The sequence below is a fragment of the Scyliorhinus torazame genome, chromosome 9 (assembly GCF_047496885.1).
Source record: "Scyliorhinus torazame isolate Kashiwa2021f chromosome 9, sScyTor2.1, whole genome shotgun sequence".
In the NCBI taxonomy this organism is placed as follows: Eukaryota; Metazoa; Chordata; class Chondrichthyes; order Carcharhiniformes; family Scyliorhinidae; genus Scyliorhinus; species Scyliorhinus torazame.
Window position 1 is genome coordinate 69,041,314 of NC_092715.1, and position 16,596 is coordinate 69,057,909.

At 50.1% G+C, this 16,596-nt stretch overlaps 1 protein-coding gene and 1 non-coding gene across 3 annotated transcripts in view; both read left to right on the forward strand.

Annotated features, from left to right (window-relative positions):
• Positions 1-16,596, forward strand: part of LOC140429280 (uncharacterized) — a 172,240-nt gene that overhangs the window by 125,802 nt on the left and 29,842 nt on the right. For both annotated transcript variants that reach the window (XM_072516072.1, XM_072516073.1), the window contains exons 10-11: positions 560-710; positions 9,467-9,611. In XM_072516072.1, the coding sequence (XP_072372173.1) occupies positions 560-710; positions 9,467-9,611 (296 nt within the window). The remainder of the gene's footprint in view (positions 1-559; positions 711-9,466; positions 9,612-16,596) is intronic.
• Positions 5,957-6,029, forward strand: trnaf-gaa (transfer RNA phenylalanine (anticodon GAA)). The gene has a single exon. It is a non-coding gene; the product is annotated as a tRNA-Phe (tRNA).

The window sequence follows — 16,596 nt, forward strand, 5'->3', positions numbered from 1 at the left end:
TAAATCGAAAGTAATGATTTTAAGAAACTACAGACTCGAGCAGGCCACCCCCAGCTAGAGCCCGACCACACAACGAAACACACCCACTCTCTCAAAGCCAATCCTAGACCTATCTATCCATTCTTCATTTTCCCCCTCTAACTTCTTTCATCACTTGTATCGCCAAATATATGTTTTTATCCCCCTAAATCTCTCTTTGTTTGTCTCCAGTCACGGCATTTATTTGGTCTGGCTCAGAATAGCCATAATCAAGGTACAGGGGAAAAAAATCTCCCCAGCATTGAGTTGCTCCTGAGGTTGCAGTCGAGCTAGCTTCGAGACCGCTTTACTGACACTGAGCTGACCTGAAGAAGCAGCTTTCCTATTTCCCAGTCACATCTCAATGAACACAAAAATAACTTGATTTACCTTGAAGTAAAACAAGACCATACTTAAATTGATTTCCTTTTTAATGTGCATCATTAATCTTTGTCATTTATGGACTGTTGGTTATATCTTGGTGTTTTTGCAATGCTTAACTCATGACCTCCCCATATTCAAATAAAATATTTGTTTCCAGAGCTAACAAGACCACCGGTTGCTAAACGGGGTAGAAGCGGCCAATTCAAACGTTCCAAACCAGGGAAATCTCGTCTTGAGGCAGAACAAAAGTGTTCAAATGATAAAGAGGGGGAAATTGCACCAGCAGTGTCTAAGGATCAGTTAAACAGGTAATTGCACCCGTTCTATAGGGTAACTAATTTAACCGGATGCAACACTGGCATCCAGCTAGCAATGTGAAAAGTTGCCTTGCTATGTCCTGTACACACAGAGCAGGACAAATCCAACTCAGGCAATTACTGCCCCATCGGTGTACTCTCGATCATCAGCAAATTGATGGAAAGGAATGTAATCAAGCAGCACTTGCTCAGCAATAACTTACTCACTGATGCTCATAGAATCCCTACAGTGCAGAAGGAGTCCATTCAGCCCCTCCGAAAGAGCATCCTACCTAAGTACTATCCCCGTAACCCCACCTAACCTCTTTTAACACTAAGGGAGAATTTAGCATGGCCAATCCACCTAACTTGCACATCTTCGAAATATGGCAGGGAACTGGAGCACCCAGAGGAAACCCACGCAGGCACTGGGAGGACATGCAAACTGCACAGACAGTCACACAAGGCTGGAATTGAACCCGTGTCCCTGGCACTGAGGCAGCACTGCTAACCACTGTGCCAATGTGCTGCTGCTCCTGACGTCATTACAGCCTTGGTCCAAAAATGGACAAAAGAGCTGAACTCCAAGTGAGGTGAGAGTAATTACTCTCGACACATTTGACCAAGTGTGGCATCCCCTAGTGAAATTGGAGTCAGTGGGAATTGGAGGGAAAACCCAGAACAAAGTAGGATGATTGTGGTTGTTGGATGACAATCATCTCAGCACTGGGGCATTGTTGCAGGAGTTCATCAGGATAGTGTCCAAACCTAACCATCTTCAGCTGTTTCAGCAGTCATCTTCCTTCCATCACAAAGGTCAGAAGTGGGGACTTTCGCTGATGGTTGTGCAATCATCATGTGCAATGTTCAGCACCATTTGTGCCTCCTCAGGTACTGAAGCAGTCCATGTCTAGATGTAGCAAGACCTGAACAATATTCTGGTTTGGGCTGATGAGTGGAAAGTAACGTTTGCACCACACAAGTGCCAGGCAATGATCATCTCCAACAAGAGAGAATCTAACCATCTTCCCTTGACATTTAATGACATTCCCAGTGTTGAATTCCATTGCAACAATGGCAGGACAGTAGCATAGTGGTTAGCACAATTGCTTCACAGCTCCAGGGTCCCAGGTTCGATTCCCGGCTTGGGTCACTGTCTGTGCGTTCTCCCTATGTGTGCGTGGGTTTCCTCCGGGCGCTCCGGTTTCCTCCCACAGTCCAAAGATGTGCAGGTTAGGTGAATTGGCTATGCTAAATTGCCCTTAAGTGTCCAAAATTGCCCTTGGTGTTGGGTGGAGTTACTGGGTTATGGGGATAGGGTGGAGGTTGGGCTTGGGTGGGGTGCTCGTTCCAAGAGTCAGTGTAGACTCGATGGGCCGATTGGCCTCCTTCTGCACTGTAAATTCTATGAAATCTATGAATCCCCCACTATCAACATCCTGGATGGTGCGTTACCATTGACCACAAACTGAACTGAACCGGCCTTATAAATACCATGTCTACAAAAGCAGGTCAGAAGCTGGAAATTCTGTGGGGAGTAACTCGCCTCCTGACTCCCCAAAACTTGTCCACAATTTTACAACAAGGCACAAGTCAGGAATATTCTTCACTTGACTGGGTGAATGCAGCTCCAACGTCAGAAGAAGGCTGACACCATCCAGGACAAAGCAGCCTGCTTAATTAGCACCTCATCCACTACCTTTAACATTCACTCCCTCCTCCACCAACACAGTGGCTGTAGCGTGTACCATCTACAAGATGCACTGCAGCAACTCGCCAAGGCACCTTCCAACCCACGACTACTACCGAGAAGGACAAGGGCAGCAGATGTGTGCCTGCAAGTTCCCCACCAAGTCACACACACTCACGATTTGGGACTATATTGCCATTCCTTCACTGTCACTGAATCACCGGTTTCCCCTATCAGCTTTTTCCGTGGTTGTGTGAAATATGTTAAAATATGCTCTGGCACATTGTATCTAACAGATTATGATTCACCCATTATGATGGACAATGAAGCTATTTGATACTTGCCTTGCGATTGTCTACTGCACTCCCTTTTCCAACAGATGCTATAATCAGGAGGGTTCCTTTGGTCATGCTGGTTACTTTAAAATTGAAAACCGAAAATGCTAGAAACACTCTGCAAATCAGGCAGTCTCTATAAAGAAAGCAAAATATTATTGTTTCAGCATAGCTGTTCATCAGTTGATAGAACTCTTGCCTCTGGATCTCAAGGCTCTGGTTCCAAGTCCCGCTCGAGAAGCCGAGCACAAAAATCAAGGCTGACACACTAGTGCAGTACTGAGGGAGGTTGCACTGTCGGAAGCGCTGTCTTTGAGGTGCGACATTAAACTGAGGCGATGTGCCTCCTTGGCACGATGTAAAAGATCTCATGGCACTATTGAAGAAGAACAGGGGAATTATCCCTGAGATCCTGACCAATAATTATCCTGCAATCAACATCGAACATTTTGTCTGACCATTGTCACATTGCTCTTATAACTGGCTGTTGTGACTTCCGCTTGTGACCATGGAGTGATTGGTTCACATAAAAGGCTGTTCCTGTTCAAAGTCACAGAAAAGGGCTCTTTTTACCCAGATCCGGGTGGAATTTTGATGAAAAGGCGTTGGTGAATGTTAGAGGAGTAGTTTACCCCGGAATGGTATCGCTTCTGATCACCGGACCCGGCAGAAAACAGTGAGAGGTTTGGCTGGAAAGTTGAAACAGTCTTGTGCTTCACAGACCGTCTCTTCCAGCATGCTGGCGGGGGAGGGGCAAGCTGTAAGGCCCCAGATACAGGAACTGATGACTTTTATCAAGGAGGAATTCCATAAACCGAGGAAAGAAATGCATGAGGATCATGCAAAGGTCATTGCAGAAGCTGTGGCACCGCTGAAGAGTACTTTGGAGCGGATGGAGAGGTGTTTGGAGGTGCAGGGGTCACAGATTCGGGAGATTGAAGGAGTGATCTCGGACCACAGCGATCGTGTGGTTGCTCTGGAGATGGATGGGGCTCTTAGGAGACCTTTGTAAAACGCTGAGGGCAAAGGTGGAGGAGCAGGAGAATGCCTCGAGAAGGCAGAACCTGCGAATAGTGGGCTTGCCTGAAGGAGTGGAAGGTGTGAGTGCCACGAGGTACGTCTCGAGGATGCTGGCGGGACTGGTGGCAGAAGGGGTGCTTGATAAGGCACCTGAAGTGGACCGAGCGCATAGGTCTCTGAGGCAAAAGCCTAAGAGCTGGGGAGCCGCCGCGGGCGGTGATCGTGAGACTCCATAAATTTGTGGAGAAAGAAAATTCTACGGTGGACCAGGGAGAAGCGTAGCTGCGGCTGGGAGGGAAATAATGTCCGGATTTATCAGGACATTGGAGCCGAGTTGGCAAAACGGCGGGCAGGTTACAACAAGGCCAAGGCGGTGCTGTACCGGCGGCAGATCAGGTTTGGGTGCTCTACCCGGCGAAATTATGGGTGACGTTCGGAGGCCGGGAGTATTATTTTGAGACCCCAGAAGCGGCCGAGGACTTCATTAACGAGCATAAACTGGGGGAGAACTGAGTGGACAATGCTTGGGAATTGGGGTGCTGGCACGATGTAATGGTCGGGAGCATGTTTGAAGTGGGTGTAGGGATTGGGGGATTTTCGCCTTTTTTTGGGGGGGGGGGGGGTTCTGTTCAATGTTGAGATTGTAAGGAGTTGTAGGGGTGGAATGTTTATGTAGGGATGGATGTTCCCATCCCCCCCTCCTGTTTTATGGGACTGTTTGTGTTTAACATCTGTTTGTTTGCTTTTGGAGAAGGCTACCTGGAGTTCAGGAGAAGTCCTTGTTTGGGTGGGGTTGGGTAAGGCCAGCAGGAGGCCTTCTTTTTTGAGCTGAGGAGTGGGGGGGGGGGGAGGAGAAGAGGGAGGGGGAGGTCATTAGGATGTGTCTTTGGGGGGGGGAAGAGGGAGGGGAGGTCTTTAGGATGTGTCTTGGGGGGGGCGGGAAAGAGGGAGGGGGGGTCATTAGGATGTGTCTTTGGGCAGGGGCTGCCACGCTAGCAGGTTATGCTGGTGAACGGAAGTGAGGTGGTAGGGGAGAAGGCCAAGAGGGGGGGGGAGGGGGGACAGGGGAAGTGGGGGGGAGGAAGGGGAAAAGCCGGTTTGGAGGGGGGGGGGTGGTGGTTCTGCAACGCGGCAGGGGGTGAGAGATGACATGGTCAAGGGCGAAGAAAGGGGCCATCTGGGATGGGCTAGGTACAGAGTGGAATTAAACGGGCAGGAGTTAAGTGGGGAAGATGACGGACGGTAGAGGGGATTGGAGGCGCAAGCCTCCGGTAAGGTTGGTAACGTGGAACGTCCAGGGACTGAATGGGCCGGTTAAAAGGTCGTGGATGTTCGCGCACCTCAGTAGCTTGAAAGCGGGGGTTGTCTTTTTGCAGGAGACACACCTCCGTGTGAAGGACCAGGTTAGGTTAAGGAAGGGGCGGGTTGGGCAGGTTTTTCACTCTGGGTTTGATTTGAAATCGAGGGGTGTAGCGATTTTAAGGAGCCAAAAAATGGATTTGTGAGTGCGAAGGAGGTGAGGAAGGAGGTGAGGGATCCAGGTGGGAGATATGTGATTGTGAGTGGGGTATTGGAAGGGCACCGGTAGTGTTGGTAAATGTGTATGCCCCAAATTGGGATGATGTGGGTTTTATGAGGGGGTTGCTGGCAGCAATCCCGGATTTGGCCACGTACCAGTTGATCATGGGAGGAGATTTTAACTGTGTCCTGGAGCCGAGGGTGGGTAGATCGAGCCCCAGGTCGATGGGTAGGGTACGAATGGCAAGGGAGCTGGGGGGGTTTATGGAGAGGATGGGTATGGTGGATCCATGGCGCTTTCAGAACCCAGGGGAAGGGAATATTCCTTCTTTTCACACGTCTATAAGGTGTATTCGAGGATTGATTACTTTGTAGTGAGTCGGGAGATTTTGGTTGGGGTGGAGGGGGCAGAGTATGCGGGGATAGTTATCTCGGACCATGCACCCCACGGGCTGGATATTCGGTTCAGTACGGGACAAGAGCAGAGGCCGGGTGCAGGTTTGACTCAGGGTTGTTGGCGGATGGAGGTTTTTGTGATAAGGTGCGGTTGGGGATTATGTGGACCTCAATTAGAATGGGGAGGTGTCGGCGGGCATTTTTTGGGAAGCACTGAAGGCAGTGGTCCGTGGAGGGAAATTATCTAATTTACGGTTCATGCGAATAAGGAAAGGAGGGCGGAACATGACCGTCTACCAGCTGAAATAGCTCAGTTGGGAGAGCGTTAGACTGAAGATCTAAAGGTCCCTGGTTCAATCCCGGGTTTCGGCATTGCATTTTAAAATACATGAATAGGATGGGAATAGAGGGATACGGACCCAGGAAGTGTAGAAGATTGTAGTTTAGTCGGGCAGCATGGTCGGCATGGGCTTGGAGGGCCGAAGGGCCTGTTCCTGTGCTGTACATTTCTTTGTTCCTTGTTGTTTTGTCTAGTGAGCGAGATTATGGAGGTGGACAGGGAATATTTGAGGGTGGAGCAATTGGCGAGGAGGAAAAAGTTGCAGCGGCAATTTGACAGGCTGACAACTGGGAGGCCGGTAGGGCATCTGCGTAGGGCAAGGGGCGTGCAATACGAGTATAGGGAGAAGGCGAGACGCATGCTGGCGCACCAGCTGCGGAGGCAGGCTGCATCCAGGGAAATATTGAAGATCCGGACTGGGGCTGGGATGTGGTGTCAGAGCCAGGGAAGATAAATGAGGCATTTTGAGAGTATTACCAAGGACCTTATGAGGCAGACCCAGGAGGAGAGGAGGGGGACATGGGGTGGTTTCTGGACGAGCTGGAATTTCCCCATGTGGAGGAAGCAAAAAGGCAGGCGTTGGAGGAGCCCCTGGGACTGAGGGCGGTGCTGGATAGTATCAGCGGTGGGAAGGCCCTTGGGCCAGATGGATACCCGGCAGAATTTATAAGGAATTTGCGGCGGACCTGGCACCACATCTGTTGGGGGCGTTTAATGAAGCACTGGAGAAGGGGGAATTGCCGGAGATGATGAAGCATGCAGTAATCACACTAATCCCCCAAAAAGGGAAGGATCCAGTGGAATGTGGGTCGTATAGACCCATATCACTATTGAACACGGATGTGAATGTATTGGCTAAGTTGTTGGCGGGGAGGATGGAGGATTGTGGTTGCAGAAGATCAAACAGGCTTTGTGTAGGGCAGGCAACTCGTGAGTAACATAAGACGGCTGTTGAATGTGGTGATGAATCCGTCGAGAGCTCTGGTACCGGAGGTGGTGATGTCCATGGATGCGGAGAAAGCATTTGATCGGGTGGAGTGGCGGTACTTGTTCGAAGTTTTGGGAAGGTTTGACTTTGGGCCGAGATTTGTGGCATGGGTGCGGTTGCTGTATGTGGCACCAAGAGCGAGGGTGAGGACGAATGATATGAGCTCACGAAGCTTTGACTTGCACAGGGGTACGAGGCAGGGGTGCCTGCTGTCGCCGCTGCTGTTTGCGCTGGCCATAGAGCCATTGGTGATGGCTCTCAGGGGGTTGGCAGAGTGGCAGGGGATAATGAGGAGGTAGAGGGAGCATCGGGTGTCGCTCTATGCCGATGACCTCTAGCTGTATGTTTCGGATCCGTTGGAGAGTATGGGAAGGATTATGGGCCTGTTGGGGAGGTTTGGAGGGTTCTCGGGGTACAAGCTGAATGTAGGGAAAAGCGAGGTATTCCTGGTTAATGAGCTGGCACAACGGACTAATTAAGGGAGAATGCCATTTATGGTAGTGAGGGATAGGTTTTAGGTACTTGGGGATTCAGGTAGCGAGGGAATGGACCCGGCTCCATAAGTGGAACTTAACGAAGCTGGTGGAGGAGGCCAGGGAGGATCTTATAAGGTGGGATACACTGCACTTAATGTTGGCGGGGAAATGTTGGCTGGGAGGGTCAAAGTGGTGAAAATGAATATTCTGCCGAGGTTCTTGTTTATCTTTCAGGCTCTCCCGATCTTTATACCAAAGGCCTTTTTTCGGAAAGTGGACACAATCATCCCTGACTTTGTATGGGCGGGGAAGGTGCCGAGGGTGGGGAGGACTCTGCTACAGAGGCAGCAGGGGGGGTTGGCGTTGCCAAACTTGCTTCATTATTATTGGGCGGTGAATGTGGACAAGGTGCGGCAAGGGTCTAGTTTGAGGGCTATGGTGATGACAGCATTGCCTGAGTACGTATTCAGGGAGCCCAGTGGTGCAGTCCACGGTGAAGATATGGAATCAGCTGAGGAGGCATTTTAGGGTGGAAGAGATGGTGCTAATGCTGCTGTGCGAGACTAATGGGTTTGAGCCGGGGGGGGGGGGGATAGTATATACAGGAGGTGGAGGGAAGTGGGGCGGGTCAAGGTGAAGGATCTGTATTTGGAGGAAGGGTTCGCCAGCCTGGAGGAGCTAAGGGAGAGGGTAGAGCTGCCGAGGAGTCGTGAGTTCAGGTATCTACAGGTTAGGGACTTTGCACGAAAGGTCTGGAAGGGGTTCCCTAGATTGCCGGGTTACACCCTGCTGGAACGACTGCTACTTCCGGATGTGAAAGGGGAGGGAAGAATTGGGGATATATATAAGTGGCTGGGGGAGCAGGGAGGCGAGCGGGTGGTGAAGATCAAGGAGAAATGGGAAGCGGAGTTGGGAATGGAGATCAATTGGGGAGTATGGAGTGAGGTACTGCGAAGGGTAAATGGGACCTTCTCTTGTGCAAGGGCCTGATACAGTTTAAGGTGGTGCACAGGGTGCATATGACTCAGGCGAGAATGAGTGGGTTCTTTCAGGGGGTAGCAGATGAGTGCGAGAGGTGTGGGTGGGGGCCAGCGAATCATGCGCACATGTTTTGGGGTTGTGAAAAAATGGGAAGATTCTGGGCGGGAGTGTTCGCGGTCTTTGGATAGTGGAGGAGGGAGTGGACCCAGACCCTTTGGTGGCGATATTTGGGTTTTCAGAGAAGCCGGAGCTCATGGAGAGGAGGAAGGCCGATGTCTTGGCCTTCACCTCTCTGATTGCACGCCGACGAATTTTGCTGGAGTGGAGGTTGACATCGCCACCAGGGGTAGCAGAATGGTTGGGTGATCTGTATGACTTCCTGCGGTTAGAGAAGATAAAGTATGAGTTAAGGGGCTCAGCAGGGGAGTTTGACAAAAGGTGGGATATGTTTGTGACCGTGTTTGAGGAGCTGTTCGTTGCAGGGGGGTGGGGGTGTGGGTGATGGGAGGGGGGGGTTGATAAAGGGGAAAAATCTGTACAAACTGTATTGTTGATTGTTGGGAAGAATGTTTCCCGGGTGTTTATGTGCTGTAACCTACTTTGATACAAGTTTGCATAATGTGCGTTTTAAAAAAAAAAAAATAACTGGCCGTTGTATTTGCTATGTTACAACAGTGACTACACTTCAACCAACCAAAGTACATCATTGGCTGTAAAGTATTTTGAGATGTCCAATGAAATAGTGTTACATAAAGCAAGCCTTTTTAAACACAGAGTTCTTTCTTTCCCTTTCACCTCCTGGTCCTCAAATTCATAAGTGCAGTGCGAGATACCTGATGCTTTATCCCTTCGGGTGTGAGACTGTGACATGTACTCCAAGATTGTTTGAAATTGCTTTAGGCCCCTCTTGCACCTTCAGCTATTGCTGATAAATGTTAGTTACAGTTGACATCTACAGTTGTGTGTGTATTGTGCTTGTAAAGAGGTTAAAGCAATTGTCTGACGAGAAGTGCATATTTTACAGTTCTGAAACCTGGGCAGATGGAAATGAGGATACTCTACAAACAATTGGAAATCTGGAAACGTATACAATTCCAGAGGGTCCTACTGAAGTAACAGTGAGTGATGTTGTAATGAGCCACATTGAGCTACCGGAACAGGATGTTGAGGTAATTAGCGTGTTACACAGTAGGTTGAGAATGTGTGGAACAGACTGCTCCGCAGCAGTTCAGGGTGGAACTGGATAATTATTTTGGCAAAAGCCATTCAAAATTGAAATAAAAAAAACATGGTGTGGCACTTTTTAAATTGGTTGAGATCACCTAGATGTGTTGCAACCTTATTTTCGGTCTTGTACTTTCCCTTCTGTGATCTGATTTTCCTCTACATTATTAAAAACTTTTTTTTCATTCATTCTTGGGATATGGGCATCACTGGCTGGGCCAGCTGCAATAACCCTCACGAGACCCACAGAGACACCCTAATTGATCTCCCAGTGGGACTCATGGAATACAAGCTCCCCCTGCTGGTGGGCAGAATCCCATCATCTGGGGCTCATAGAAATAGTCTCATAAAAGTCTGCCTGGACTGGGTGGCGTGATCAGTAGTCCCAATTGGGATCTTTGGACTATAAGCCGTACTGCGGCCAATACCTTTGTTGTCAAACTAAAGTTGTTTTGGATTTACCTTCTCGAGCATCCTGAGCTTTTATACTGGCGATGAGGATAACAATGACTGCGATCCTGGATACCCTGACTGCACCGCAATTCCCCCGCATGAGAATGGGGTCAGCGAGACTTTAAAAATGCCGCTTTTTGGAACGCTAGATTTAATTGATGCGGGCGTGGAAGATTGGGCCCAGTATACCGAACGGATGCGGTATTTCTCCCAGGCAAATGGCCTTGTTGGAGATGACTGGCAAAGGTAATACTCCTGACCGCCTGCAGGGCCCCGACTTTAATTCAACGTTTACAAGAGTTTTGCCTATCCGGCGGCCATGGACTCAAAAAACTTTAGCGATCTTGCAGAACTTGTCGCAAATCATTACTACCCTAAGCTGGCGATAATGATGCAGAGATACCACTTCCAATACGGACATGTGAACCCCTGGGGAGTCAGTTGCAGAGTTTCTGAAGTGCCTGTGACTTTGGCTCATCCCTCCTTGATCATTTGGTGTCACGTAAACAATAGTGACCCAAAGGAAGCTGTTAATGGAGCCGGCCTTGGATCTATTACGGCCCATAGACTTGCCCCGTGAGAACGCAGAAGGCGGATTTCAGATACTCCAGGGTTCAATGGACTACGACGTTCACAGCGTTGGCTGTTCCCCATTCCGAAGAGTAATCCCCCCCACCTCTCCAAAAGCAGTCACCGTGTTCAGACCCACTGGCCAAGGGCCACCACAGCCCGATGGGACATCTCCCCAGAGGAAAGTGAGGTGTCCTCCCAATGGTGCTATACTTGCAGTTGCAGACACTGTATGGTTGAGAATTGGTAGAGAATACGTCACCCTGACCAGGCGAGCAGCGCTTCGAGCCAGAGCTTTGCACATTTCCCCGCTCGAGGAAGATGACTTCATGCAGTTAAAGTGCATCACACCATAAGACAGTAAGACACGGGAGCAGAATTAGGCCACTCGGCCCATCGAGTCTGCTCCGCCATTCAACAATGGCTGATTTGTTTTCTCATCCCCATTCTCCTGCCTTCTCCCCACAACCCCCGATCCACTTATTGATCAAGAACCTATCTCTGTCTTAAAGACACTCCGTGATTTGGCCTCCACAACCTCCTGCAGCAATCCACAGATTCACCACCCTCTGGCTGAAGAAATGCCTCCTCATCTCTGTTTTAAAGGATCGTCCCTTTTGTTGCTAACTTTGGCTGTTTCTTAATTTGGCTCTGTTTAATTACGTTTGCTCAAGAGTCGGCAGGTATCTTTCGATATCGCCACAAGGTTCAGAACCGAATACTGGTCAATGACTCGATACACCAGTTAGTAAGTTCAAAAGCAATGCTCATTTATTTACACACCGTCAAATCTACTCATGCATAAACTCTACAAACTAAACTACCACTATTACTAAAGCCTGTACTTAGCTTCGGGTGCCCACTCAGTCAGAGGAACCATGGCCTTGCTCGGTTCTGAGGCTGCTGGGTTGAGCTGTTTACAGGGTAGCAACTAGGAGCGTCTATCTCGTAGCGTGCGTTGACTTGGAACTTACTTGGTCTGATGTAGCTGCTAGGCTGGTCTCTCTCTTCGCTGAGAGCCAAAGCCAAAGGAGAAAGATTCTCCCTTGGGGAATACCTTTTATATTAAAAAGGGTTTTGCGCGCCTTTGGGCGGGCCTTGAACTTGGCCCCAATTAATCGGGTCTTTCCCAATCAGTCGTATTCATCTTCCTCCAATAGAGGGGTGGTTCCCTGATTGTTCGGCGTGTCCTAGGTGACTATTGGTCTGCTTTGTTTTGGTCTCTTCTGGCGCCGGGGTGTCTGCCTTAACATTGTGTATCTAAATCATAGATTATCATAGAATTTACAGTGCAGAAGGAGGCCACCCGGCCCATCGAGTCTGCACAGGCTCTTTGAAAGAGCACCCTATCCAAGGTCAAACGCCTACACCCTATCCCCACAACCCAGCAACCCCACCCAACACTAAGGGCAATTTTGGACACTAAGGGCAATTTATCACGGCCAATCTACCTAACCTGCACATCTTTGGACTGTGGGAGGAAACCGGAGCACCCGGAGGAAACCCACGCACACACTGGGAGGACGTGCAGACTCCGCACAGACAGTGACCCAAGCCGGAATCGAACCTGGGACCCTGGAGCTGTGAAGCAATTGTGCTATCCACAATGCTACCGTGCTGCCCTATGTTTCCCTTTTGTCCCCGGAGATGGCTTATTAGTATGTAGATTGCTTAGCAGTTTCTGTCCTGCCTGAGAGCTTAAGGTTCTAATCAACAGACAAACCTTGCACCTGCTTGTTTCTTAGTATTATCCAATTTTCCCTGCATTCTTTGCAAATGTCCATTTTGTAATCGGGACATGGCCATCCCAGATGGCTACACTTTAGTCTGAGATTGTGTTCTCTGGTTCTAGTTTTTCCTACAAGTGGAAACATCCATTCTATCCAGGCCTCGCAGTATCCTGTAAGTTTCAATAAGATACCCCCACATCCTTCCAAACTCCAATGCGTACAGACCCAGAGTCCTCAACCGTTCCTCATACGACAAGCTCTTCATTACAGGGATCATTCTTGTGAACCTCCTCTGGACCTTTTCCAAGGCCAGCACATTCTTCCATAGATACGGGGCCCAAAACTGCTCACAATACTCCAAATGGAGTCTGACCAGAGCCTTATACAACCTCAGAACTTAATCCCTAGATCTTGTATTCTAGCCCGCTCGTCATGAATGCTAACATTGCATTTGCCTTCCTAACTGCCGACTGAAGCTACACGTCAATCTTAACAGAATCTTGAACAAGGACTCCTAAGTCCCTTTGTGCTTCTGATTTCCTAAGCATTTCCCATTTAGAAAATAGTCTACGCCTCCATTCCTCCTTCCAAAGTGCATAACCTCACACTTTTCCACATAGTATTCCATCTGCCACTTCTTTGCCCACCCTCCTAGTCTGTCCAAGTCCTTTTGCAGCCCCCCCTGCTTCCTCAATACTACCTGTCCCTCTGCAAATCTTTGTATCATCTCCAATCTTAGTAACAGTGCTTTCATTCCTTCTTCCAGATCATTAATGTATATTGCAAAACGTTGTGGGCCCAGCACCAACCCCCAAGGCAAACCACTAGTCACCGGCTGCCATCCTGAAAAAGACCCCTATATCCCCACTCTCTGCCTTCTGCCAGTCAGCCAGTCCTCTATCGATGCCAGGATCTTTCCCTTAACACCATGGGCTCGTAATCTATTTAGTAGTCTCCTATGCAGCACCTTGTCAAAGGCCATCTGGAAATCTAGATAAATCACATCCACTGGTTCTCTTTTGTCTATCCATGCCAATCCTCTATCCATGACAGGATATTACCCTTAACATCATGAGCTCTTAATCTATTTAGCAGTCTCCTATGCAGCACCTTGACAAAGACCTTCTGGAAATCTAAATAAATCACATCCACTGGTTCTCCTTTGTCTATCCATGCCAATCCTCTATTCATGCCAGGATATTACACTTGTGGCCCACAAAGTAGTCCAAATAAGAATTATGTTCCAAGTTACCGGTCACCCCTTGGACATGGAAATCAATACGCGGCCTGCTGTTTCAATTATTGGACAATAGATGTTCCATTAGCTCCATTTGGGGATCCAGCACCTTGACTTGAGGGATAGCCAGACCCGGCTCGCAACATATACGAGGGAACCATTGACCATCATTGGGACCACTGTGACCCCGGATACCCACGGACAGCAGTCGGTCCAGCTATCACTGGTGTTGTGCAAGGACCCAGATCCAGCCTCCTGCTGGTTACAGCAACTCCGCTTAGGCTGTCAACAAATCTTCCGGATGGGTATTGCCGCTTCAGAATAAGTCCTCAAAGTGTCTTTGAGGGCAGCACGGTAGCATAGTGGATAGCACAATTGCTTCACAGCTCCAGGGTCCCAGGTTCAATTCCTGGCTTGGGTCACTGTCTGTGCGGAGTCTGCACGTCCTCCCCGTGTATGCGTGGGTTTCCTCCGGGTGCTCCGGTTTCCTCCCACAGTCCAAAGATGTGCAGGTTAGGTGGATTGGTCATGTTAAATTGTCCTTAGTGTCCAAAATTGCCCTTAGTGTTGGGTGTGGTTACTGGGTTAAGGGGTTATGGGGATAGGGTGGCGGTGTGGGCTTCGGTAGGGTGCTCTTTCCAAGAGCCGGTGCAGACTCGATGGGCCGAATGGCCTCCTTCTGCACTGTAAATTCTATGAAATTCTATGTCTGGAAGTTTTCCAGGATGGCCTGGGAAAGATAAAAGTAGCCACAGCTAATATCTACTTTGACCCAGAGGCCCAACCTAAATATTTTGTGCCTGCCTGGTCCCATATGCCCTGCTACGAACTGAGTCAGCTAGAAACTTGGGCATAATATGCCCAGTCCAGTTCAGAGTGGGCAGCGCTAGCGGTCCTGGTGCTGAAGCCAGTCCAGTCCGTTCGCCTGTGTGGTGATTACAAAACGACAAAGCTTGTATGAGTGGTCCCAAGTTAAATTAGCTGGGGGCCACTCATTCACTTTTTTTTATTTTAAAAAATATATATATTTATTCAAATTTTTCAACAGATTTTCAACAAACCCCCCCCCCCCCCAACAAAAAGAAAGAAACGAGCACAATAATCAAACATTATACAGAAATTATACATTGGATTTCCCCCGTATACGGTAACCCCCTATATGACATTTAAAAGCACCAATAGGGAAGCCCCCCCCCCACCCACCCAAACGCCCCCCCAAAAGAACCCTCTTTTCCCCCCCCCCCCCCCGCCCCTGGGCTGCTGGTGCTGACCTCCTCCTAACGCTCCGCGAGATAGTCTAGGAACGGTTGCCACCGCCTGAGGAACCCCTGCACAGACCCTCGCAAGGTAAACTTTATCCTCTCCAGCTTGATGAACCCTGCCATGTCATTGATCCAAGCTTCCACACTAGGGGGCTTCGCATCTTTCCATAGTAGCAAAACCCTCCGCCGGGCTACCAGGGACGCAAAGGCCAGAATACCGGCCTCTTTCGCCTCCTGCACTCCCGGCTCGTCCGTTACCCCAAATATAGCTAACCCACAGCTCGGCTTGACCCGGGCTTTCACCACCTTGGACGTAGTCCTCGCAAAACCCCTCCAAAACCCATCCAGTGCCGGGCACGACCAGAACATATGGACGTGATTTGCCGGGCTTCCCGAGCGCCTCCCACATCTGTCCTCCACCCCAAAAAACCTACTCGACCTCGCCCCTGTCATATGCGCTCTGTGAGTAACTTTGAACTGTATTAGGCTGAGCCTGGCGAAAGAGGAGGAAGAATTAACCCTACTTGGCATCGGCCCACAGACCCTCATCTATCTCCTCCCCCAGCTCCTCCTCCCACTTGCCCTTTAACTCCTCCACCGAGGCCTCCTCCTCTTCCTTCAGATCCTGGTGAATCGCCAAAACTTTGCCTTCTCCATCCCATACACCCGAAATCACCCTGTCCTGAATCCCCTGTGCTGGGAGCAGCGGGAATTCCCTCACCTGCCGCCTCACAAATGCCCTCACTTGCATGTACCTGAAAGCGTTTCCCGGGGGTAACCCAAACTTCTCCTCCAGCGCCCATAGGCTCGCAAACGTTCCATCGATGAACAGGTCCCCCATTCTTCTAATCCCTGCCCGATGCCAGCTCCGAAACCCCCCCATCCATCCTTCCCGGGATGAACCGATGATTCTCCCGAATCGGGGACCAAACCGAGGCTCCCACCTCACCTCTGTGTCACCTCCACTGCCCCCAGATCTTCAACGTCGCTGCCACCACCGGACTCGTGGTGAACCTTGTCAGCGAGAGCGGCAGCGGTGCCGTCGCCAGCGCCCTCAGGCTCGTGCCCACACAGGACGCCATCTCTAACTTCTTCCACGCCCCCTCTCCCTCCATTACCCACTTATGGATCATCGCCACATTGGCTGCCCAATAATAGCCGCATAAATTTGGCAGTGCCAGCAGCCCCCCCCCCCCCCCCCCCCCCCCCCCCCCCCCCCGTCCCTGCTACGCTCCAGAAACACACTCTTCACCCTCTGGGCCTTATTCGCCCACACAAAACCCATGATGCTGCTACTTACCCGTTTGAAAAAGGCCTTGGGGATCATAATGGGAAGGCACTGGAACACAAAGAGAAACCTCGGGAGGACCGTCATTTTGACCGACTGCACCCTACCCGCTAGTGAGAGTGGCAGCATGTCCCATCTTTTAAAATCCTCCTCCATCTGCTCCACCAACCGCATTAAATTGAGCTTGTGCAGGGCCCCCCAACTCCTAGCTACTTGGATCCCGAGGTACTGAAAGCTCCTTTCCGCCCTCTTCAGCGGCAGCTCGTCTATCCCCCTTCCCTGGTCCCCTGAATGCAACACAATACCTCAATGCTGCCACATACAGCAACAGGTCGTCAGCATACAACGACACCCGGTGTTCCTCTCCCCCCCCCCCCCCCCCCCCCCCGG